The following is a 24,180-nucleotide window of genomic DNA, read 5'->3' as shown; positions in this document are numbered from 1 at the left end:
CTAAGCGAACTCCTTGGCCAATCCAATATTTATTCATACTGAGTCACAGAAAAAGGCTAAAAGAAAACAAAAAAGGTCAACAATGATTATATCCAAATGATTTGATTATACTTGATTTTTGTGATTTTGTTTGTTGCTTATCTGCCTTTTTCAACACTTTTGCCATGAGCCTGACAACTTTCAGAATTAAAAAATAAAAATAGCATTTTAAAAGCAAACTGAAACTAAAGTTACTTAGCTTGGAAAAGGTAATCTTTCCTCTTGATTCATATATTTGCTGTACTTGCTGGAAAACAGCTCCCTAGGGAGTGAGCCAAAGAGTAAGCCAAGAAGGCTGACAGGAGTTCAGCGAAAACATCTGTAAGGAGGGAAGCTGGTGGGGGAGGGGCAGAGAGGGCAAGAAACCAGCACACATCCAGGCTCCTTTCACTTTTCCTACTTCTCTTTGTTCTGGCAGCTCGTTTTGGTGAGCATAGGCATTTCTGAAATTCTGCAATGTTGGGGAGGTGCAGGGGCAGCCTTGCTGTTCTTTCATGTCTGAGCATATGTGACTGCTTTTCAGGGAATACGTACAAGCAAATGTTCCATTCTCTAGCTGGGCTTTAATCCAAGGTATAGATTTACAGAGTTGGGTATTCAGCCACTGAAATAACACTTATATTCCCCAACACAGGATGGGGTAGCCACTTTTATCTCAGTAGGCTCTGGTTAGAATAGTCTTTTCATAATGACAAACCTTTAAACAAGAGATGGCAGACCCAAATCACCCTTAAGAATCTGGACCACATTTGAAAGGCTGTCATGGCACATGCTTTCTCAGCCAGCCAGCTGTTGTAAGAGGTACTCCAAGGCCAACAATCTCCTATGGTATGATGGATGCTCAACTCCAGAATCCCATCTGATTGGAAACTTGGGGCCAATCAACAGGTACACCTCTCCTTGGATGTTGAGGTAAAAGTTTGAAATACCCATGAAAACCTCATGAAGAGTGGTCTGCAGGCTCTAATGCTCTTGAGATTGCTGGCATCAAACAGAACTCCAAGGACTTCTCTGGTGATCCAGTGGTTAAGAATCCACCTTCCAATGTGGGGGACATGGGTTCTATCCTTGTTTGGGGAACTAAGATCCCACTTGTCTCGGGGCAACTAAGTCTGCACGCCACAACCACTGAGCCCACGACAGCACAACCAAATAGAAGCCCACACGTTGCAACTAAGACTTGACACAGCCAAATAAATACGTGATTTTTTAAAAATCACCTTAAAAAAAAACAGAACTCTAGGATCATGGACTTCATAAGACATATTTTATAACCGTGGGTCTAGGAAGAAAATTTCAGTTCCAAGAGTAGATAGTCCCTTACATGATATGATGTCAGAAATGTGCCTTCTTTATCCTCATTTCCGTTAGTATCCATCCTCCCACTCTGTAATCCTTTTGTTTATGTTTTATTCTATATAATGAAGGAACTGAATTTACAACAGTATAAATATCTCTGAAACAGGTATTAATATATCATATCAACTGCATGCATGCATGCTACGTCACTTCGGTCATGTCCGACTCTTTGAGGAACTGAATTTACAACAGTATAAATATCTCTGAAACAGGTATTAATATATCATATCAACTGCATGCATGCATGCTACGTCGCTTCAGTCATGTCCGACTCTTTGCAACCCCATGGACTGTAGCTGGACAGGCTCTTCTGTCCATGGGATTCTTCAGGCAAGAACATTGGAGTGGGTTGCCATGCCCTTGTCCAGGGGATCTTCCCGATACAGGGATCAAATTCCCATCTCTTATGTCTCCTGCCTTGGCAGGAATGTTTCTTTATCACTAGAGCCACCTGAGAAACCCATCATATTAACTATGACCTCTTAAATGCAATGGAATTTATTGTATCCAGTTCTGGCCAGTTCACATATGTCCCCTGCAAAGAGTAAAAGATGTTAGCTGACATTAACGGTAGGGAAGGAAGGGATTCTATTAAGGACTTTGCCTTAGGAAAGCAGGTCCAGCCGCGCCTCCCGGCCTCGCGTCTCCCCACCGGCCGCCCGCCGGTCCTCTCGGAGCCCAGGCCGCTGCCATGTCTTCCGGGGCCAGCGTGAGCGCCTTGCAGTGCCTGGTGGAGCAGCTCAAGCTGGAGGTCGGCGTGGGGAGGATCAAGGTCTCTCAGGCGGCCGCGGAGCTTCAGCAATACTGCATGCAGAATGCCTGCAAGGATGCCCTGCTGGTGGGCGTTCCAGCTGGAAGCAATCCCTTTCGGGAGCCCAGGTCCTGTGCTTTACTCTGAAGACTGTAGAGAAGAAGTTGGCTGAAGAATGCTTTCAAGCACAAACTGATGAATGCCTGCCCCCAAATTTCAAGAAAACACTTCTCTAACCACATGACTTCTAGATATTTCACAGGACCTTTCCTGTGACCTGGTCCTTTAGCCAGCATTCTACAGAAATTCATGTTTCTACTCAAATAAGGAAACTGGGTGAAGGTATAGATTTTAAATAATAATGGCCTGATTCTTTGTTGAAGGCTTTATACTTACACAAAAACCTTACCGCCAAATATACCAAAATACACTTCTTTCATTAAGTGAATTACTAGCGTGTCTATGCCTGGAATGTTATGTATGTTTTATTTACTAGATGTTTACATTTTGGGAAGGAAAACAGTATTCTTTGTTAAAAAATTGAATATTTGTAATTTGCTGTTCCCAACTAAGATCTTTATACCATAACAAAATTTGTTCTTTTCTCATGAATTTATAATTTCTAAATGAAGACAGGCAAGTATAAAATTGGGGGAAGAATGGGCTTTGTTAATCAAATGATGTCTTGATTTTTCTAAATGAGGAGATTGTTTTATTTTCAAGACTAAGCATGGGATCTGTTTCTTAGCAACCTTGTTTGAACAGATGAATGTTGTTTTCTGTATGAGACTGCCCCATCCTGTATATGAAGCAGATTTGATCTTCGTCTTAAGTTCCTGTACTTAATAGGGGTGGTTTTACTTTAAAAAAAATACTAAATTATTTCACATTTAAATGTGATCTACAGAGCATTGCAAATGATTTTTTAAAAGTAATGTGGAAATATGACAACCTAAATGAATTTTTAATGTCACAGGTGTATTATTTTGATGATGTGCCTTTGATTTAATTTGGGACACTTAAAAGAATACTTTGTGTTTGTTTTAATCTTTGAAGAACTTGGAAATAAAATTTCTGCTTAATTTCTACTAATGACAGCAAAAAAAAAAAAAAAAGGAAAGCAGGTCCAGAGGGGTTCTAGAAGAGAAGACCAAGAATGAATGAAGGTACTTGTGGGAGAGGTGGCTGGGGAACCAAGAATATGTACTGTCAGTCCTCATTATTCAAGATTCCATATTTGCAAACTGACCTACTTGCTAAAGTTTATTTGTAAATTTAAAAATCAACACTCTTGGCACAGTTGCAATCGTCTGTGGACTCATAAAGAGCAATACAAATTTTGAGTCCTGACCACATGTTCCCACAGCTGACAAGGTGACGCAACTGCCTTCCTGATTCAGCTCTGATACCACAAACAACATCCTTTAGGAAACCGTAGTTTTCACATTTTGGTGTTTTTTGTTGATTTCACTGTTTAAAACAGCCCCTAAGCAGAATACTATAGCGTTGTTTGGTGTTCCTTTGCATAAGAAGGCTGTGATGTACCCTACAGGGGAAAAAAAAAAAAAACACATTAGATAAGCTTCAGTCAGACATGAGTTACAGTGCTATTGGTCGGCGTTTCAATATTAATGGTTTATTAATTTAATTAATTAATTTAATATATATTAAATATGGTGTCTTTAACAGAAATACACATAAAATGAAATTGTGTATTGTCAGTCGATGACAAACTTGTGACCAGAGGCTCGAAGAAGTCTAGCCCTGCACTTGCTCTTGGAGCAGCGGTTCAGTATTTATTAATTCAGAGTGTTCATAGCAACTCCGCAGAACGTAACTACAGTAAATAACAAGAACTGCCTGGAATCTGAAATTTTGGAAGGAGAAAAATGTCATCTAATAAATAACTGTCTGCAGTAATAAAATAAATGACACATGCTTATATCTTTCTATTTTTCTCTTGAGAAAAGAGGAATGAGAGCCTCAGTATGACAGTTTGTAAAGTTTATCAAAACCTGGAATTCCTTGGACTATACAATGTCTCATGTGCTTAATCGCTCAGTCATGTCCGACTCTTTGCAACCCCATGGATTGTAGCCCACCAGGCTCCTTTGTCCATGGGGATTCTCCAGGCAAGAATACTGGAGTGGGTTGCCATGCCCTCCTCCAGGGGATCTTCCCAATCCAGGGATTGAACCCAGGTCTCCCGCATTGCAGGAGGATTCTTTACCATCTGAGCCTCTTAAGGATCCTAAAATTCTTCTTTCACTTCCTGCAAGGAGTCACCCGATACAGAAATTCTCCCTTGAGAGGATAACCTCATTCACTGACACACCCTTGTGGTATTCAGTGTGCCAAGCCAGCAGTAAAAAAAGGTTGAGAAGCCTCTACCTAGAAAGATTCAGAGAATTTTACTTTAATATTTGCCTATAATTTTATTATTATTTAATAAGACAGGCTAGTTTGTCTGGAATGCCATTTCTAAATACCTATGACCAACCTAGATAGCATGTTCAAAAGCAGAGACATTACTTTGCCAACAAAGGTTCGTCTAGTCAAGGCTATGGTTTTTCCTGTGGTCATGTATGGATGTGAGAGTTGGACTGTGAAGAAGGCTGAGCGCCGAAGAATTGATGCTTTTGAACTGTGGTGTTGGAGAAGACTTGAGAGTCCCTTGGACTGCAAGGAGATGCAACCAGTCCATTCTGAAGGAGATCAGCCCTGGGATTTCTTTGGAAGGAATGATGCTAAAGCTGAAACTCCAGTACTTTGGCCACCTCATGTGAAGAGTAGACTCATTGGAAAAGACTCTGATGCTGGGAGGGATTGGGGGCAGGAGGAGAAGGGGACGACAGAGGATGAGATGGCTGGATGGCATCACTGACTCGATGGACGTGAGTCTGAGTAAACTCCGGGAGTTGGTGATGGACAGGGAGGCCTGGCGTGCTTCGATTCATGGGGTCGCAAAGAGTCGGACACGACTGAGCGACTGATCTAATCTGATCTGATAGCAATGATCCCTCATTAATGAACATTATTTCTAACATTTCTGTAATTAAGGAATCCTCTGCTGCAGCTTTAGATACAGATTTAAAGTGCCATCCTCTCTATGAGGACTTCAGATGCTATTAACAATTTACCAGGATTCTTGGGAATCCTGAAGTGTGAACTCCCATGAGACCCCTGGGTGGGGGAGGGGTGGATCAATGCAAAATGACACACATATCCATCACACACTTTATATCAAAGTGACAGTCCTAGACTTAGCGGTGTCAGATTCTAACACACTTATCTTATTTTTCTTAAAGGGAAAAAGAAGCCTCAGCTAACAGATAACATCTGCTTATGATGAGTCCACAAGTGGTTCAGTGAAACCTGGGCAACAGAAGAAACAGAGGTTGGGTCAAGCAGCACTTATCAGACGCGCAGCCCCATCTGCAGGGATCGGGGGCTGGGAGGGGGAATGCAGGGGGTGACCGATGCTGAGGAATGAGAAATGCACCCAAGGAATGCACTCAAGGAGGGGATAAAAAGGCCCGAATCAGGAGTGGAGAGAGGATCAGCAGCCTTGAGGGAAATATGCTTAGGTGACCAGGTGTGACCCTCAGGACAGAACTGGCTGAGGCTATGGGGGGAAATGAGCTCCACGGTTTCTCTCCTGAAAGGATGGGGCTGAGTCCTGGAAGCACTGCGTCCCTGCATGTGGTCCATGGAATTCCTTCCTGATGGAGCCGATGAGATTACCTGACAAGGCTGGAGTAGGAGCCAGGAGCTAAAACTGGCAGATACACAGAAAGACAGTGTGAGAGACGGAAGGGCAGAAAGTGGAGCCGACGGCTCTGATATGGAAACTCCTATAGGAATGGCTAGAGATTGAGACCCAGATAGCCAGGCATTCTTCAAGCCAACTGGGTCATTCCCTTCTTTTGTTTTGAGGATAAGAATGCCTTTTTGAGAGACTGCGGTTCTACTGTAGAACAGATAGAAATATGTCGCCAGAGAAATGGAATTACAACGTGCAAAGAGGGGAGTGAGACATATATGTGTTACCAGTGGATTATTCAGTGAGTTTATATCAGGGGTTTAACTTTCCCCCCTTTCAGAGGACCAGATGGGAACTAATTCTGTATAAATCCTCTGGTGTTATATTTAACTCAATCAAAGGCACAATAGATGTTTAAGCCAAATCCTCAGAAAAAGTGTCCAGGAAGGCAAAGCAAGGAGAGGAGCCTCATTATTCCCTTTTGTCAGGCTTTTAATCCAAACTTAGGAAGTAGTTTCCAGTTGTCTTCGTGGTTTTCAGAGAAACAGAAGCTACAGGGTATATACGTGTATATTCTGTATGTACTAAGTTATATCACTGGTTTTCTTGGGGCTCCAGCTTGCAAATGGCAGCTTTTGGGGCTTCTTATCATCCATAATTGCAGGGTCAATTCCTCAAAATGAATCTTGGGCTGCAAGTTAGAGCCCCAGGAAACCAGTGGTGTAATTCAGTCTGAGTCCAAAGGCCTGAGAACTAAGGGAGTCGATGGTTGAAATCTAAGTCCAAGGGTGAGAGATAATATATCCAATGAGTCAGGAAAAGAGAGGGGGGCAAATTCCTGCTTCTTCTTGCCTTTTGCTCTGTTCACATCCTCAACGGACTGGATGATGCTCAGTTACACCGAGGAGGGCCACCTACTTTATTGGGGTCCCCTGGTGGTTCAGTGGTAAAGAATCTACCTGCTGATGCAGGAGACATGGGTTCAATCCCGGGTCAGAAAGATCACTTGGAGAAGAAAATGGCAACCCACTCCATTATTGTTGCTTGGGAAATCCCATGGACAGAGGAGCCTAGTGGACTTTGGTCCCTGGGGTCTATAAGAGTTGGACACGACTTAGTGACTAAACAACAACAACCTACTTTATTAAATCCACTAATTCAGATACTAATCTCAGCTGGAAATGCTTTTCCAGACACACCAAGAAATATTTAATCTGGGCACCTCATGGCCAGTCCAGATGACACACAAAATTGCCCACTACACCTGTATTATTCACAATTAATTTCAATAACTCATTTTTTGTAGAATTATTTGTAATTGAAAAGTTTGTCAGCTTGTTCTGTTCTTTATTTTCTCAGAAGTATACACCAGATGATGGACTGTTTTGCCCCTTACACACAGATAACTAAAACATAAAATGTTTGTGTATCCAAATGTTGTTTACACAAAAGACCAAAGCAAAGTATTTGGTTTATATAGAGTAGTTCAAACAAACATCTTTAAGACATTAGTGGTGGGACTTCCCTGGCAGTCCAGTGGTTAAGACTTTGCCTTCCAGTACAGAAGGAAGTGAAGTCACTCAATCATGTCCTACTCTTTGCGACCCCATGGACTGTATAGCCTACCAGGCTCCTCTGTCCATAGGATTTTCCAGGCAAGGGTACTGGAGTGGCTTGCCATTCCCTTCTCCAGGAGATCTTCCCAATTCAGGGATCGAACCTGAGTCTCCCACATTGCAGGCAGACACTTTACCATCTGAGCCACCAGGGATACTTTCCAATGCAGAGGGTGTGAGTTTTATCCCTGTTCAGGGAGCTAAGATCCCACATGCTTCACAGCCAAAAAACCAAAGCATAAAACAGAAGAAATATTGTAACAAATTCAATGAAGACTTTTAAAAAATGATCCACATCAAAAAAATCTTAAAAAAAAAGACATTTGTGGTATTTCTAGTAACTCAAGCGTTACACTCTGCTCTTGATCATGGAAGGGGAGTGGAGGTGATGTGATCTGTAACAAAATAGTCTTCAGGTTATCCAGGCTCAGAATAGACTTCAGGAGAAAGTGGCTCTAGGTCAAGTAATACAGTTTTCTGACCCATGCAAAACCCGTAGAGTGGCCAGGATTGGGATAGCCTTACAGCCAACATATAGTCAAGTCTGCAGTGGGCAGAAAATCCCCCCACCTTGGCTTCTCTCTCCTCTTTCAAATCCCTTTAGTCCTTTTAACCCTTTGAATCTGATGTTGATAACTTTACTCTTCTCTCCTTATTAGCACAACTGTTGGATGAAGCTATGGAGGAGGAGATTGAAAGGATTTGCATCCAGTGGTTGGAGGGTGGAGGATGTTAGCATGACCTCAGAGTGAATTATTAAAAAGACCTTTCTCAGTGTAAGTTTTCACTTCCAGATTATTCTGCTTAAAGATCATCTCTTTGCTACCCCACCTTGAATTATTAATACATTATGAACAGTTCCCTTATTTACTTTTATTTAGGACTTGGGGAATAAAAATGGGGAGAGAGGATTAAAACAATTTAATCACAGGGGTCCCAGAGCCTGGCTGAGAACCCTTGCCTAGGTCCTTAAAACCAACTTGTCTTGTGGCCCACATTTGAGTTTTATCATTCTGACACAAAGCAGAGAAAAACATTGATTTCAGGTCAATTCTTGTTTTTACTGATTTGTTTTTGCTTTTATACAATGGGGAGAAAAACAGAAAGAAGAATGGTATTAAGTTCAATATGGCCATTCTTTCCATACCAAGGAGTAGTATTCTACAAAACTGAGTCTGCCAACTTGGGAGAACAAAGGGAGAAGACTTAACCTATTCATTGTGCAACAGACCCAGGGGGCCTTGTGTTCTTGATTTATATCTATGTGTTGGAGAAGACTCTTGCAAGTCCCTTGGACTGCAAGGAGGTCCAACCAGTCCATCCCAAAGGAGATCAGTCTTGGGTATTCATTGGAAGGACTGATGCTAAAGCTGAAACTCCAGTACTTTGACCACCTCATGCGAAGAGTTGACTCATTGGAAAAGACCCTAATGCTTGGAGGGATTGGGGGCAGGAGGAGAAGGGGACGACAGAGGATGAGATCGCTGGATGGCATCACCAACTCGATGGACATGAGTTTGAGTGAACTCTGGGAGTTGGTGATGGACAGGGAGGCCTGGCGTGCTGCAATTCACGGGGTCACAAAGAGTCGGACACCACCAAGAGACTGAACTGAACTGAACTGAACTAAATCATTAATTCTGACAATTTTATAGGGTAGTTGATGTCATTCTCATTTTACTAGTGAGTAACATGTTCTAAAAGATAAATGACTTGCACAAGGTCCTACTCTAATGTGTGGCAAAGCAGGAATTTAAGCCTAAATCTCTATAAACTGGAAAACTAACACTTTCCCCGCTTGTTTCCAAAAGCGTTTATTTCTTGAGCATCTGCCATGTACCAGGTACTGTGCCAGGTACCATGGAGAATATAAGAATGAATAAACATACAATCCCACCCCTATAGAGCTCACAGGCCTTGGGAGCTGGTGCACACAGATGCACTGTGTTATGTGAAGATTACCATGTGGCCACAGATGAGAAGCACCTGGCTGGCTTTAGGGCTCAGAAGCATCGATCCAGAGAAAATATATCTACAGGAGCTTTAAAAAGTGCTTCTCGAATTTTAATGTAAATACAAATCATTCTAGGATCTTGTTAAAGTATAGATTCTGATTCAACAGGACTGGGGTGAGGCCTGAGATTCTGCAGTTTTAAGAAGCACCCAGGAGAGTCTGAGGCGGCTAGTCCATAGATCCCACTTCTTAGCAGTAAGGGTCTCAAAGGCAGGTAAGTGCTCGCCAGATGAGAACTGTGTGATGAGATGCAGAGTGTGCAGACTCAGGGAGAAAAAGAACAAGATCAGCTGCAGGGAACTGCTGTTGATCCAGTAAGCCTGGATCGTAAGAATCAAGTGTGAAGTAGCCTGCCATGAGGCTGGAGGTGACAGCAAAGGAGTCAGCCGGAAACACGTTGTGTGGCCCTGGAAGATCATAAAGAGCCATGTCTAACTCTGAGGACAGTGAGATGCCATTAAGTGTTTTCACCGATGAGTTCCTTTCTTGGATTTGGGCTTTCCGAAAAGCATACTGCCTGTGGTGTGGAAGATGCAATAGAGCGATGTTCTCAGAAAACCAAAATAAAAACAGCGTTAGCAACCCAATTGCATATTAGAACCACCTGGGGAGCTTTGAATCCTACCATTGCTCAGTCCTCGCACTGGGCAATTAAAGAGCATCTCTAGGCCGAACTTCTCAAAGTGTGGTCCTGGGACTAGCAGCAGCAGCACCTAGGACCCTGTCAGAATTACATTCCCAGGCTCCATCCTAGACTTACAGAATCAGAAACTCTGATGGTGGGCCCAGCACTCTGAGTTTTAACAAGCCCACTGCCCCAGGTGATTCTGAGGTAGCTAATGTTTAAGAACCATCAGATTTAGAGAAAGAAAAGTATGGAAAGAGAGCAGGAAAGGGAGGGTGACAGAAGGCATCTCCTTTTCCAATTAGGAAACAGAGAGATGATGGTGCTGTTGATCCCCACATCAATTTTAATAACCTTGTTGAGCATCATCTTGACAGATTCCCAGTAGGGTCTTAAGGCAGGGAGGTTAGGATGGTGGTTAGTCATGGGGTAGATACTGGGTGGATATTTGTAAGTGACATTTGGGCAGATTTGTCCAAGTTACAAACTAGGTAAGCTTCTGTGTTGTGGACTGAATTGTGTCCCCCCCCAAATCTACAAGCTGAATCCTCAACTCCCAATGTGATGGTATTTGGAGATGGGGCTTTGGGAAGTAATTCCATTCAGATGAGGTCATGAGGGTGGGGACCTCATAATAGTATTAGCATACTTGTAAGAAAATCGTATTAAGAAGCAGAGACATTACTTTGCCAACAAAGGTCCATCTAGTCAAGGCTATGGTTTTTCCAGTAGTCATGTATGGATGTGAGAGTTGGACTATAAAGAAAGCTGAGCGCCAAAGAATTGATGCTTTTGAACTGTGGTGTTGGAGAAGACTCTTGAGAGTCCCTTGGACTGCAAGGAGATCCAACTAGTCCATCTTAAAGGAAATCAGTCTTGAATTTTCATTGGAAGGACTGATGCTGAAGCTGAAACTCCAATACTTTGGTCACCTGATGTGAATAACTGACTCCTTGGAAAAGACCCTGATGCTGGGGAAGATTGAAGGTGGGAGAAGAAGGGGATGACAGAGGATGAGATGGATGGATGGCATCACAGACTCGAAGGACATGAGTTTGAGTAGGTTCCGGGAGTTGGTGATGGACAGGGAGGCCTGGAGTGCTGCAGTCCATGGGGTCCCAAAGAGTCAGACATGACTGAGCAACTGAACTGAGCTGAAGAAAAGATGCCAGGGAGCTCACGTGCTCTCTCTCTTTTCCCACTACATATGTGGACATAGTGAGAAGGCAGTTGTCTACAAGCCAGAAGGGAGCTCTCACCAGAAACTAACCATGTTGGCACCTCTGCCTTGGATTTCCCGGCATTCAGAATGGTACATTAAACAAATTTCTGTTTTTCAAGCCACCTAATCTATAGAATTTTGCTATGGCAGCTGGTGCTAAGACACTTTGGAACAGTAAGTAGTCTTGTTGGAACACTGTAGTTCTTGTAGAGTTACTGTTAAAACACTTTGTGCTCTTATCTCTGAACGTGTGGGTCTGAACAAGTTTTTGCTGTAACAAACTGAGCCTTGATAGCTTGTATTGCAAGTTATCAGTTTTGCAATTGTGGCTTCTGTTTCACTTTTTAGTATTCTAAAATAAGGTAGTGGTATGAATCATTGAAATTGAACTAAGATTAATATAGGATGCTCAATTATATTTGAAATTCAGATAAACAGCAAATAATTTTTTACTATAAGTATGTTCAAAACAGTGTATGGGTTATATTAAAATATTATTCATTGCTTGTCTAAAATTAAAATTTAACTAATGTCCTGTATTTTTGTTTGCTAAACTGGAAACTCTAACCTATATAGAATTAATAAAGATAGATGAATATTTATCAGATAGATGATGTGGTTGATCAGATGTATCAAGTGAGGGGCACAATGAGTCAATGATGCCTTACAGCTGTCTGGCTTGGAAATTGGGTAAGTCTTGTGACTATAGGAAAATAAGGGGCAGTGGAGGAAAAGCTGATTGAAGAGGAAGGGCAAAGGGATGAATTACATTTTGCACATGTTGAAATTAATAAGGTCTTTCTGGATTGTATCAGTTCAGTTCAGCTGCTCAGTCATGTCTGATTCTTTGCAACCCCATGGACTTAAGCATGCCAGGCTTCCCTTTCCATCACCAACTCCCAGAGCTTGCTTAAACTCATGTCCATCAAGTCCATGATGCCATCCAACCACCTCATTCTCTGTTGTCCCCTTCTCCTCCCACCTTCAATCTTTCCCAGTATCAGGGTCTTTTCTAATGAGTCAGTTCTTTGCATCAGGTGGCCAAAGTATTGGAATTTCAACTTCAGCATCAGTCCTTCCAATGAAAATTCAGGACTGATTTCCTTTAGGATGGACTGGTTGGATCTCCTTGAAGTCCAAGGGACTCTCAAGAGTTTTCTCCAACACCACAGTTCAAAAGCATCAATTCTTCAGTGCTCAGCCTTCTTCACAGTCCAACTCTCACATCCATACATGACCACAGGAAAGACCATAGTCTTGACTAGACAGACCTTTGTTGGCAAAGTAATGTCTCTGCTTTTTAATATGCTGTCTAGGTTGGTCATAGCTTTTCTTCCAAGGGTCTTTTAAGTTCATGGCTGCAGTCACCATCCTCAGTGATTTTGGAACCCCCCAAAATAAAGTCTCTCACTGTTTACATTTTTTCCCTATCTATTTGCCATGAAGTGATTGAATCAGATGCCAAGATTTTCATTTTCTGAATGTTGAGTTTTAAGCCAACTTTTTCACTCTCCTCATTCATTTTTATTAAGAGGCTCTTTAGTTCTTCTTTGTTTTCTGCCATAAGGGTGGTGTCATCTGCATATCTGAGGTTATTGATATTTCTCCCAGCAATCTTGCTTCCAGCTTGTGCTTCCTGCAGCCTGGCATTTCACATGATGTATTCTGCATAGAAGTTAAGTAACAGGGTGACAATATACAGCCTTGATGTACTTCTTTCCCGTGTTGGAACCAGTTTGTTGCTCCATGTCCAGTTCTAACTGTTGCTTTTTGACCTGCATACAGATTTCTCAGGAGGCAGGTAAAGTGGTCTGGTAGTCCCATCTCCTGAAGAATTTTCCACAGTTTGTTGTGATCCACACAGTCAAAGGCTTTGGCATAGTCAATAAAGCAGAAATAGATGTTTTTCTGTAACTCTCTCACTTTTTTTGATGACCCAATGGATGTTGGAATTTGGTCTCTGGTTCCTCTGCCTTTCTTAATCCACTGTGAACATCTGGAAGGTCATTGTTCACTTACTGTTGAAGCCTGGCTTGTAGAATTTTGAGCATTACTTTGCTGGCATGTGAGATGAGTACAATTGTGTGGTAGTTTGAACATTCTTTGACATTGCCTTTCTTTGGGATTGGAATGAAAACTGACCCTTTCCAGTCCTGTGGCCACTGCTGAGTTTTCCAAATTTGCTGGCATATTGAGTGCAGCACTTTCACAGCATCATCTTTTAGGATTTGAACTAGCTCAAGTGGAATTCCATCATCTCCACTAGCTTTATTCATAGTGATGCTTCCTAAGGTCCACTTACTTTGCATTCCAGGATGTCTGGCTCTAGGTGAGTGATCACACCATTGTGATTACCTGGGCCATGAAGATCTTTTTTGTATAGTTCTTTTGTGTATTCTTGCCACCTCTTCTAAGTATCTCCTGCTTCTGTTAGGTCCATACCATATCTGTCCATGAAATGTTTCCTTGGTATCTCTGATTTTCTTGAAGAGATCTCTAGTCTTTCCCATTCTGTTGTTTTCCTCTACTTCTTTGCATCAAGGCTGTATATTGTCACCCGGTATTTAACTTCTATGCAGAATACATCATGTGAAATGCCAGGCTGGAGGAAGCACAAGCTGGAATCAAGATTGCCAGGAGAAATATCAATAACCTCAGATATGCAGATGACACCAGCCTTATGGCAGAAAGCAAAGAACTGAAGAGCCTCTTGATGAAAGCGAAAGAGAAGAGTGAAAAAGTTGGCTTAAAACTCAACATTAAGAAAACTAAGATCATGGCATCTCATCCGATCACTTCATGGCAAATAGATGGGGAAACAATGGAAACAGTGAGAGACTTTATTTTGGGGGGCTCCAAAATCACTGCAGATGGTGACTGCCTTCCTTAGCTGCATAGCTTTTCTTCCAAGGAGCAAGCGTCTTTTAATTTCATGGCTGTAGGTTGAAGGAATTGCAACATTTGAATGGCCAGAGAGCTGAGAGGGAAAGCAGGAGTAAGGTGTCATAGACGCTGAGGAAGGCAGATTCCAAAAGGGAAGGGAAGTGTCTTTGGTGACAAATATTACAAAAGGAAGGAACCCTAGGGTCAGCAAGGAGGTCGCTGGTCACCTTGATGAAAAATTCAGCGAGGTGTGTGAGATAAAAAGTACTTTGGAGGTGAGCAAGTGAAGGCAGGTAGCATGGACTCCAGGCAAGCCATGGAGAGTTGGGCAGAGGATGACATGGGCCTAAGGATGACTGTGTTGTTAACAAGAGTCAATAGAGTAGGTTTAAATGCCCAAAGGAAGAGGTAGAAAAGAGGAGGATGTTGAAAACAAAAGAGGAGACAGACTGTGGTTCCTGTGTTGGGAGACTAGATGTGGAGTCCAGGAGAGGGGCTCCTTGGACCAAGAGGAGAAGCCCTTCTCTGTTTAGATAGGGAGGGACTGCCGTGCATGTGGGTGAATAGGTGGGCTCCATGGAAGGATGTAGAGTGTGGCAGGAGCCCTGCGCACAGGATGCCAAAGGATGTCTTCGCTCTGCGACTTGTTCATGTCAGCTGTACTCACTGAACTGGATGATGTGAAGTGATAGAAGGAGAATGGAATGATTCTTTTTACGAAAGCTAGGCTTTGGGGAAAAAATATTAAAATGTGTTTCTCTTTTCTGTTTTTTTTTTATTAAAGTAGGTGTGGGTAAGGCAACTTTAAATATTTGGACCCCATAAAAAAAATCTAGTCGGATTTTTTCACTCAGATTGCTTCACCTAAACAAATTCAAATTGGACAACACAAATGGTTTCTGCAGAACTCCGGGTAATGGACCCCATCAAAAATTCCTTGATCCTGACTCAGGATATTAACAAATAGAAGCACACTTTTTAGGTTAAAACAAAATGTTTGTTATACATGTAGCATTCTAAACATGATTTTTTATTTGTTTTTTTCTTAGTGTTTACAATAATTCTTTCTAGTTTTCTTGACATGATTGATGAAAACTGTATATATTTAAGGTATACAATGTAATATTTTGATTTAGTTGTACATTGTGAAATAGATGGAGTAAAACTTTATTTGGCCTGTCTGGTCACAAACTTACACAGAGTCAGCCTGAGGCTCATCCAATAGCTCATTCTCTCTCTGGCTTCTTTCTCTAGCCCCACCTCATTTTTTCCCTATCCCTCGCTTCTCCTGTTAGATCCATCCTGAATGTGCCCCTCAGGCTCAGGGCTGGGAAAGGACTGTTCCTGGCTCATTGTGTTGGGTGAGTGTGGTTCCATTCAGTGGGTCACTCCTTATAGTAATACAACACTCTCTACCACCCCTCAACATGTTCCATTCTTCAATCTTCAGTATTAATAAGACCAAACCCAAACAACCTTTTGTGATTGTTCATGTTAAACACCCTTCCAATGTGTGTATGAACTTCCCACTCAAGGTGAGGATAGATGAGGTAGATGGACGTGGGTGAAGAGAAATAAGAACCCTAGGCTGCCTCACTGAGCTCACGAGTGGGAGACCATGAATTTACACAGACCAGTGATTTTCTTAAGTGGTATTTGTTAGCCCTAGTGTAGACGTGGGGTCAACAGAGAGCTGAATTGATCCAGGGTTGGGGACCATTGGTTGAGGGCATTGACCACCGATTAAGAGTAGGTGAAATGATAACATTGAGGACTAGTCCAGATTTGGAAGGAAGTAAATGCCAAAGAATGCTCAAACTACCGCACAACTGCATGCATCTCACACGCTAGTAAAGTAATGCTCAAAATTCTCCAAGCCAGGCTTCAGCAATACGTGAACCGTGAACTTCCTGATTGAACTTCCAGCTTGAACAGCTGGTTTTAGAAAAGGCAGAGGAACCAGAGATCAAATTGCCAACATCCGCTGGATCATGGAAAAAGCAAGAGAGTTCCAGGAAAACATCTATTTTTGCTTTATTGACTATGCCAAAGCCTTTGACTGTGTGGACCACAATAAACTGTGGAAAATTCTGAAAGAGATGGGAATACCAGACCACCTGATCTGCCTCTAGAGAAACCTGTATGCAGGCCAGGAAGCAACAGTTAGAACTGGACACGGAACAACAGACTGGTTTCAAATAGGAAAAGGAGTACATCAAGGCTGTATATTATCACCCTGCTTATTTAACTTATATGCAGAGTACATCATGAGAAACACTGGACTGGAAGAAACACAATCTGGAATCAAGATTGCCAGGAGAAATATCAATAACCTCAGATATGCAGATGACACCACCCTTATGGCAGAAAGTGAAGAGGAACTCAAAAGCCTCTTGATGAAAGTGAAAGTGGAGAGTGAAAAAGTTGGCTTAAAGCTCAACATTCAGAAAACAAAGATCATGGCATCCGGTCCCACCACTTTATGGGAAATAGATGGGGAAACAGTGGAAACAGTGTCAGACTTTATTGTTCTGGGCTCCAAAATCACTGCACATGGTGACTGCAGCCATGAAATTAAAAGATGCTTACTCCTTGGAAGGAAAGTTATGACCAATCTAGATAGCATATTCAAAAGCAGAGACATTACTTTGCCAACAAAGATCCGTCTAGTCAAGACTATGGTTTTTCCTGTGGTCATGTATGGATGTGAGAGTTGGACTGTGAAGAAGGCTGAGCACCGAAGAATTGATGCTTTTGAACTGTGGTGTTGGAGAAGACTCTTGAGAGTCCCTTGGACTGCAAGGAGATCCAACCAGTCCATTCTGAAGGAGATCAGCCCTGGGATTTCTTTGGAAGGAATGATGCTGAAGCTGAAACTCCAGTACTTTGGCCACCTCATGTGAAGAGTTGACTCATTGGAAAAGAGTCTGATGCTTGGAGGGATTGGGGGCAGGAGGAGAAGGGGACGACAGAGGATGAGATGGCTGGATGGCATCACTGACTCAATGGACGTGAGTCTGAGTGAACTCCGGGAGTTGGTGATGGACAGGGAGGCCTGGCGTGCTGCGATTCATGGGGTCTCAAAGAGTCGGACACGACTGAGCAACTGAACTGAACTGAAAGACTTGGTGTGTTTTGAGCATGAGGGGAGGATGTGTGAGGGGTGAAGATAAATAAAGAAGAACAAGAGGAATCAAAGGAGTGGTGGTTTTAATGAAGATAAAGAACAGGAAGGGTAATTTTTTTTTCCTACCCACTTTTAACATAAAAAGGGAAATGATCTCTCTAGAGCAGTGGTCCTCAACTTGGGATAAAGAGGAGGGATTTTGTGCTTCTTCCTCCAAAGGAAAATTGGCAACATCTAGAGACGTCTTTTGGTTATCACCATAGGGGTTGCTGGGCTTCCCAGGTGGCACTAGTGGCAAAGAAGCTGCCTGCCAACGCAGGAGACGTAAGAGACTTGGGTTCAATCTCTGGCTTGGGAAAATCCCTTGGAGGAGGAAATGGCAACCCACTTCAGTATTCTTACCTGGAAAACCCCAAGGACAGAGGAGTCTGGCGGGCTATAGTCCATGAGGTCACAAAGAGTTGGACATGATTCAAGTGACTTAGAACTCACGCATAGGGGTTGCTATTGGTATCTAGTGGGTATAGGCCAGAGGTGCTACTGAGCACCCTACACCTTTCCACAGCAAAAAATAGCCCCCCACTAAAATGTCAGTAGTGATAAGATACAGAAACTCTACCCTAGAGAGAATGTCAAACTATGAAGTGTCTCCCTAGATGGAAACACTACCCGGGATTTTTTTTTTAAATGCCTGGTTAGGGAACTCAGTTTTTCAGCCCCATTCATACTACTTTGAGAGTGAATGTGAAGGTCTATGAAAGGGGTTCGATTTTAGAAACCCCTCAGAATGTTGTGGCTGTGACTAGAGCCTTTAAGCTATTTAACCTGGCCCGGGTACCAGATGCAGACAGCCTCCTACAGAGGCTCAGCCACTGAGTCTGCCCTGGGGGTGGGATGTCCCTTTATTCTCTAGAGCAAAGATGCCATCTTATCTATAAGGCTTGGAGGCAGCCTCCGCTATTTAAAATGTCCTCTTTCTATTTATACAAGTTTGGATTGTTTTCATAGCTGGGGAATAGCTACACTATTTTCTTCTCAGGCTGGCTCAGATAATTAGTCAATTTCATAGCTACACTATATTCTTATCCTGTAATTTTTCCCTTTGATTTTTTATTTATAAAGTCATCATCAAAATCTAAGGATAAGAGAATGGATCTTTTATAGCTGGTTTGTTTTCCTGAAAATGCTAGCAAATCTTTTTGTGCTCTAAAAATACAGAGACAACCTCTATACTCTCTTTTGCTACAGAGGGTGGGTCATTTCTGATTGCTCATTAGATGTTATAGTGGAAAACAGCCTCTGTGTTTTGCTCAAATGTGGGGAAATTCCATGATTATCAAGATCACACAGAATGAGATGACTCAAATAGTCTAGGTTGTTTCAGTTGCTCAGTCGTGTCTGACTCTTTTGTGAGCCCATAGACTGCAGCCACCAAACTCTGTCTGTGGGATTTCCCAGGCAAGAATACTGGAGTCAGTTGCCATTTTCTTCTCCTGGGGATATTCCCAAGCCAGGGATCGAATCCATGTCTCCTGCGTTGGCAGGCAGATTCTTTACCACGGTGCCATCTGGGAAACCCAAGAGTCTAGGTAAGATAGACCAAACCAATAGCACATGTGAAATACAGTAATAATTCTTGACCCTTAGCATGTATCAGAATCACCTGGAAAGTCTGGTAGAGCACAGATTGCCTGGCCTCATTCCTAAATCAGTTTCTAAACTAGCAGGCCTGGGGGCAGGCCCGTGAGTTTGCATTCTGATAAGCTCCCAGGTGATGCTGATGTTACTTAGTACCAAATATTTAGAACCATTGTGGAGTTTTACGTTTGTTTTAATGAATTCTATTTACATGTTAAATTATGTTTTCAAAGTCAGTTCTTTATAAGGTTTTGTACCATATAGCATGTTTCTCTGTTAGAAAAAGGCTGGATTTAGTTCTTTTAACAGATATTCCTGTGCATACACATATCTGAAAGTGAAAAACATTAAGCCTTAAGATGTTTTGCAAACCTGCACTTTCATAGCCACTGCTGCTATGATTTTTAAGGGCCAATTTGTTTTCTATAATCCTTGATAAGGTCCAACTTAATAAATGTAATAAAATTGCCAGAACTGTATCTATGTGAACACATAAAAATCTAGAGTTAAAATAACTCTAAAAACTCTAATAACACATAAAAACCTAGAGTCGGACTCTAGGTAGGGGATTGAGTGGCCATGTTTCTCATTTGTTATAAAATATCAGGTAGATATCTTATTAATAATGATATCACCCCTTTTATTTATTTATTCAATCTCTTTTTTATCATTTTGGTTTATGACAATCACTAAAAGTAGGACTGTATTTTAAAACTTTTTCCCCCTCCCATTTTTGAAATTTTCATTCCTGGTTTGAGATATGATACTCTTTTTTAAAAATTCTTGGTTTCTAGGTCATTAAAAATTAAATAGAAGGAGATCAAGATGGCAGAGTAGGAGGAACCAGAGCTCACCTTCCCCCCACAAACACTTCAAAAATACATCTACATGTGGAGCAAATCTCACTGAAAACCAATGGGAGACTGGCAGAAAGACCCTTCTACAACCAAGACTGTGAGAATGATCCACATGGAGTGGAATAGGAAGGTAAGAGAAGCAATCACATTAGGAACTTGGGTCCTTAGGAGGGGACACAAAAGAGTAGGAAGATCACGCAGATTCAGAGATCCTCCCTGGGGAGCGAGCAGTTCAAACCACTTTATTGCGCATTCAACCCTGGGGTCCAACGCTGGGAGGATGCATCTCCTTACGTGGTTTGAAAACCAGTGGAACTGACAGTGAGGCTTTAAGAAACCTAGAGTTCATTCATGAAGAGCACACACACTCTGGGCAGAGTGAAGCGGATTGGAAGTTTCCTGTGACTACCCAGCCCCTGCCCCAGCCCCAGCCAAGCACCCATTCTGGCCCCCTTGTGCTCCATGGCATTGCTCAACACTAGGGTAAAGGCAGCTGGGCCGAAGCAGAGTGCACAGCTGTGGAGGATGACGCTAGCTCAGGCCTGGCACAGAATCTGAACCGGGTGAGGCTAGTCAATCCTGGCACGTGTAGAGGCAGCAGATTAGGAGCAATTTGGAACTGGTGTGCCAGAGCCACCCCCGTGCAGGTCCCAGTTTACACTGGGTGCCCGCTCCAGCCCCCCTTGCTCCAGCACTGCTTCCCTCTAGGGCAAAGGTGCCAGTGCTGAGAGGGGAAAAGACCACACACTCAGAGGGGAGACAACCAGCTGGGACTTGATCTTCAGGACTTCTCCGGACACCTGGGACCCAGCTTGCCCTTAATGGGATGATAATGGTCATTACTCAGAGAAGAAGCCCTGGCTCATGCCTGGCTTTGGCTCTAGCCCCTTCATCTCCAGCCCCACCATCTTCCAAGGTAATTGCTACCAGCACACCCTGGGGGAAGGCGTGGCTCATACTCACTTCAGATCCAGCTCTTCACCAAAGTCACTGGGCTGACGCAGACTACATAGGGACACTCCCACAAAAAAAGACACCCCTCAAGACCAGGATAGGTAACTGTTTTCCCTAATTTCACAGAATAAGAGAAAGCTAAGCAAAATGAGAAGACAGAGGAATTGGTAAAATGAAAGAACAAGGAAAAAACTGAAATTAATTAATCAAAAATATAAATTTCAGAGTTTAAAGCATTAGTAATAAAAATGCTAACTGAGCTAGGGAAAAGAGATGAGCACAGTGAATTTTAATGAGGAACTAGAAAAAAAAACTGAAGAATATAATAACTGAAATGGAAAACACACTAGAAGTAATTAAAAGCAGACTAGGTGATACAGAAGAACACAAGTGATCTGGAAGATAGAATAATGGAAATCACCCAATGGGAACAGCAAAAAAACCCCCAAAAAACATAAATTTAAAAAACAGGACATTTTATTTTATTTTTGATATAGAAGAATTTTATTTATTTTTTTGGGCTGATTTATATTTTTATTTCATTTTTTAAATTATTTTAATTACAGGCTAATTACTTTACAATATTATAGTGGTTTTTGTCATACATTGACATGAATCAGCCATGGGTGTAAGTGTGTTCCCCATCCTGAACACCCCTCTCACCTCCTTCCCCATCCCATCCCTCAGGGTCATCCCAGTGCACCAGCCCTGAGCACCCTGTCTCATGCACTGAACCTGGACTGGCGATCTATTTCACATATCATAATATACACGTTTCAATGCTATTCTCTCAAATCCCACCCTCGCCTTCTCCCACAGAGTCCAAAAGTCTTTTCTTTACATCTGTGTCTCTTTTGCTATCTCATATATAGGGTCATCGTTACCATCTTTCTAAATTCCATATATATGCATTAATATACTATATTGGTGTTTTTCTTTCTGACTTACTTCACTCTGTATAATAGGCTCCAGTTTCATCCACCTCATTAGAACTGATTCAAATGCATTCTTTTTAATAGCTGAGTAATATTCCATTGTGTATATGTACCACAGCTTTCTTATCCATTCATCTGCTGATGGACATCTAGGTTGCTTCCATGTCCTGGCTATTGTCAACAGTGCTGCGATGAACATTGGGGTACACGTGTCTCTTTCAATTCTGGTTTCCTTGGTGTGTATGCCCAGCAGTGGGATTGCTGGGTTGTATGGCCGTTCTATTTCCAGTTTTTTAAGGAATCTCCACACTGTTCTCCATAGTGGCTGTACTAGTTTGCATTCCCACCAACAGTGTAAGAGGGTTCCTTTTTCTCCACACCCTCTCCAGCATTTATTGTTTATAGACTTTTTGATAGCAGCCATTCTGACTGGCCTGAGATAGTATCTCATTGTGGTTTTGATTTGCATTTCTCTGTTAATGAGTGATGTTGAGCATCTTTTCATGTGTTTCTTAGCCATCTGTATGTCTTCTTTGGAGAAATGTCTGTTTAGTTCTTTGGCCCATTTTTTGATTGGGTCTAAAAACAGAACATTTTAAGGGACCTCTGTGACAACATCAAGGATACCAACATTCACATTATAGGTGTCCCAGAAGAAGAAGGGAGAATGGGGTCAAAATGTATTTGATGGAATTATGGGTGAAAACTTCTAAACTCCTGTGGAAGGAAACAGATACACAGGTATAGGAAGCACAGAAAGCACAAAGAATCCCAAATAATATGAACACAAGCAGACCCACACCAAGACACATAATAACTAAAATGGTAAAAGTTAAAGAGAATCCTAAGACCAGCAAGAGAAAAAACAAAGTTGTATGTGAACGAATGCCCATAAGGCTATCAGCTTACTTTTCTGCAGAAATTTTGCAGGCCAGAAGGGAGTTGTATGATATATTTAAAGTCCTAAACAGGAGAAATCTACAACCTAGGATACTCTACCTGTCAAGATTTTCATTCAGAAGTGAAGAAGAGATTAAAAAAAACTCAGATAAGCAAAAACTAAGAGTCCATCAGTACTAAATGTACCCTAAAAGGAATGGTAAAGGATCTTCTCTAAGTGGAAAAGAAAAAACTATAAGTAAGACTCTATAGGAAAGGGAAATCCCAGGAGTAAAGGCAAACATGTAGCAAAGACTGTGGGTCAACCACTTAAATAAGCTAGTAAAAAGATTAAAAGACAAAAAAATTAAAAGAAAAAATTGTAAAATCAACTATAAATACAATAAAGAGTGAAGGGATAAACAGGGAGATGTAAAATACATCAAAAACACAAAATATAGGGGAGGGGAGTGAAAAATGTAGATCCTTTAGAATGTGTTTGAGCTGAAATGACTACCAGTTTAAAACAGGTAAATATAGTTCAATATCTATGAACCCCATGGTATCACAAATCAAAAACTAGAAAGAAAGGATATCACTAAAGAAAATTATTAAGCCACAAGAAAGAAACAAAAAGAACAGAAAATGACAAAACCAATCAGAAAACAAGTATAAAGTAACAAATAACAATAAGTACATATTTATCAATAATTGCTTTAAATGTCAATGGACTAAATGCTCCAATCAAAAGACATAAAGTAGCTGACTCAATAAAAAGGCAAAAACCATCTGTATGGTTCTTCTTTGCCCCATTTCTTCCTATATAATTGTGTAAGTTAGCTCCTCATATTTGCTAGGTAATGATTGGTAAATATAATTTCCTTACTACCTATTTTGAGAAATTTTCTAAAGTTTTCAAAGTTCATGTCCCTATGGTCTTTAAAATTTGTAGTATATTTCTTTTCCAAATAGATTGGATATATCCTTCAGCAACTGATATGTAAATAGGCACCAAAAACATAGACAACAAAAGTTAAAATAGATAAAGGAAGCTGCATCAACTTAAAACCTTCAGTGCCTCAAAAGAAACAATTAACAGTGACATGGCAACCTACAGAATGAGAGGAAATACTTACAAATCATGTATCTGGTAAAGGGTTAGTATCCAAAATATAAAGAATTCCTACAACTCTCAATAGCAAAAAATATCCTGATTGAAAAGTGAGCAACGGACTTGACATTTCTTCAAAGCAGATTTACAAATGGCTAACAAGCATATAAAAAGATGCACAATATCACAAACAATTAAAGAAACGCAAATCAAAACCACAGTGATAAATCAACTATATTCTAATAATTAAAATAAAAACCCAAGGAGCTATCATCTCACACCCATTAGGATGAGACTACAAGAAAAACAAAACAAAATAACGAGTGTTATTTGGATGTGGAGAAATCAGAACTCTGTATTGCTGGTAGGGATGTAAACTAGGACAGCCACTACAGAAAACAGCACAG

General features: G+C 41.6%; 1 protein-coding gene and 1 long non-coding RNA gene across 2 annotated transcripts in view; both read left to right on the top strand.

The window, feature by feature from the left end:
- The first annotated feature begins 2,035 nt into the window (after positions 1 to 2,035).
- Positions 2,036 to 2,526, top strand: LOC129641443 (guanine nucleotide-binding protein G(I)/G(S)/G(O) subunit gamma-10-like). The gene has a single exon (XM_055566168.1). It carries the CDS (start codon positions 2,090 to 2,092, stop codon positions 2,294 to 2,296), a length of 207 nt encoding a protein of 68 aa, XP_055422143.1. The 5' UTR covers positions 2,036 to 2,089; the 3' UTR covers positions 2,297 to 2,526.
- Positions 2,527 to 8,825: 6,299 nt separating this feature from the next.
- Positions 8,826 to 24,180, top strand: part of LOC129641442 (uncharacterized) — a 29,411-nt gene continuing 14,056 nt past the window's right edge. Inside the window, exons 1-2 of the long non-coding RNA XR_008709332.1 lie at positions 8,826 to 9,756; positions 19,832 to 20,024. This is a non-coding gene — a long non-coding RNA (uncharacterized LOC129641442). The remainder of the gene's footprint in view (positions 9,757 to 19,831; positions 20,025 to 24,180) is intronic.

This window comes from Bubalus kerabau, chromosome 1, assembly GCF_029407905.1.
Source record: "Bubalus kerabau isolate K-KA32 ecotype Philippines breed swamp buffalo chromosome 1, PCC_UOA_SB_1v2, whole genome shotgun sequence".
Classification (NCBI taxonomy): domain Eukaryota; kingdom Metazoa; phylum Chordata; class Mammalia; order Artiodactyla; family Bovidae; genus Bubalus; species Bubalus kerabau.
This window is presented reverse-complemented; position numbering and strand designations above follow the sequence as displayed.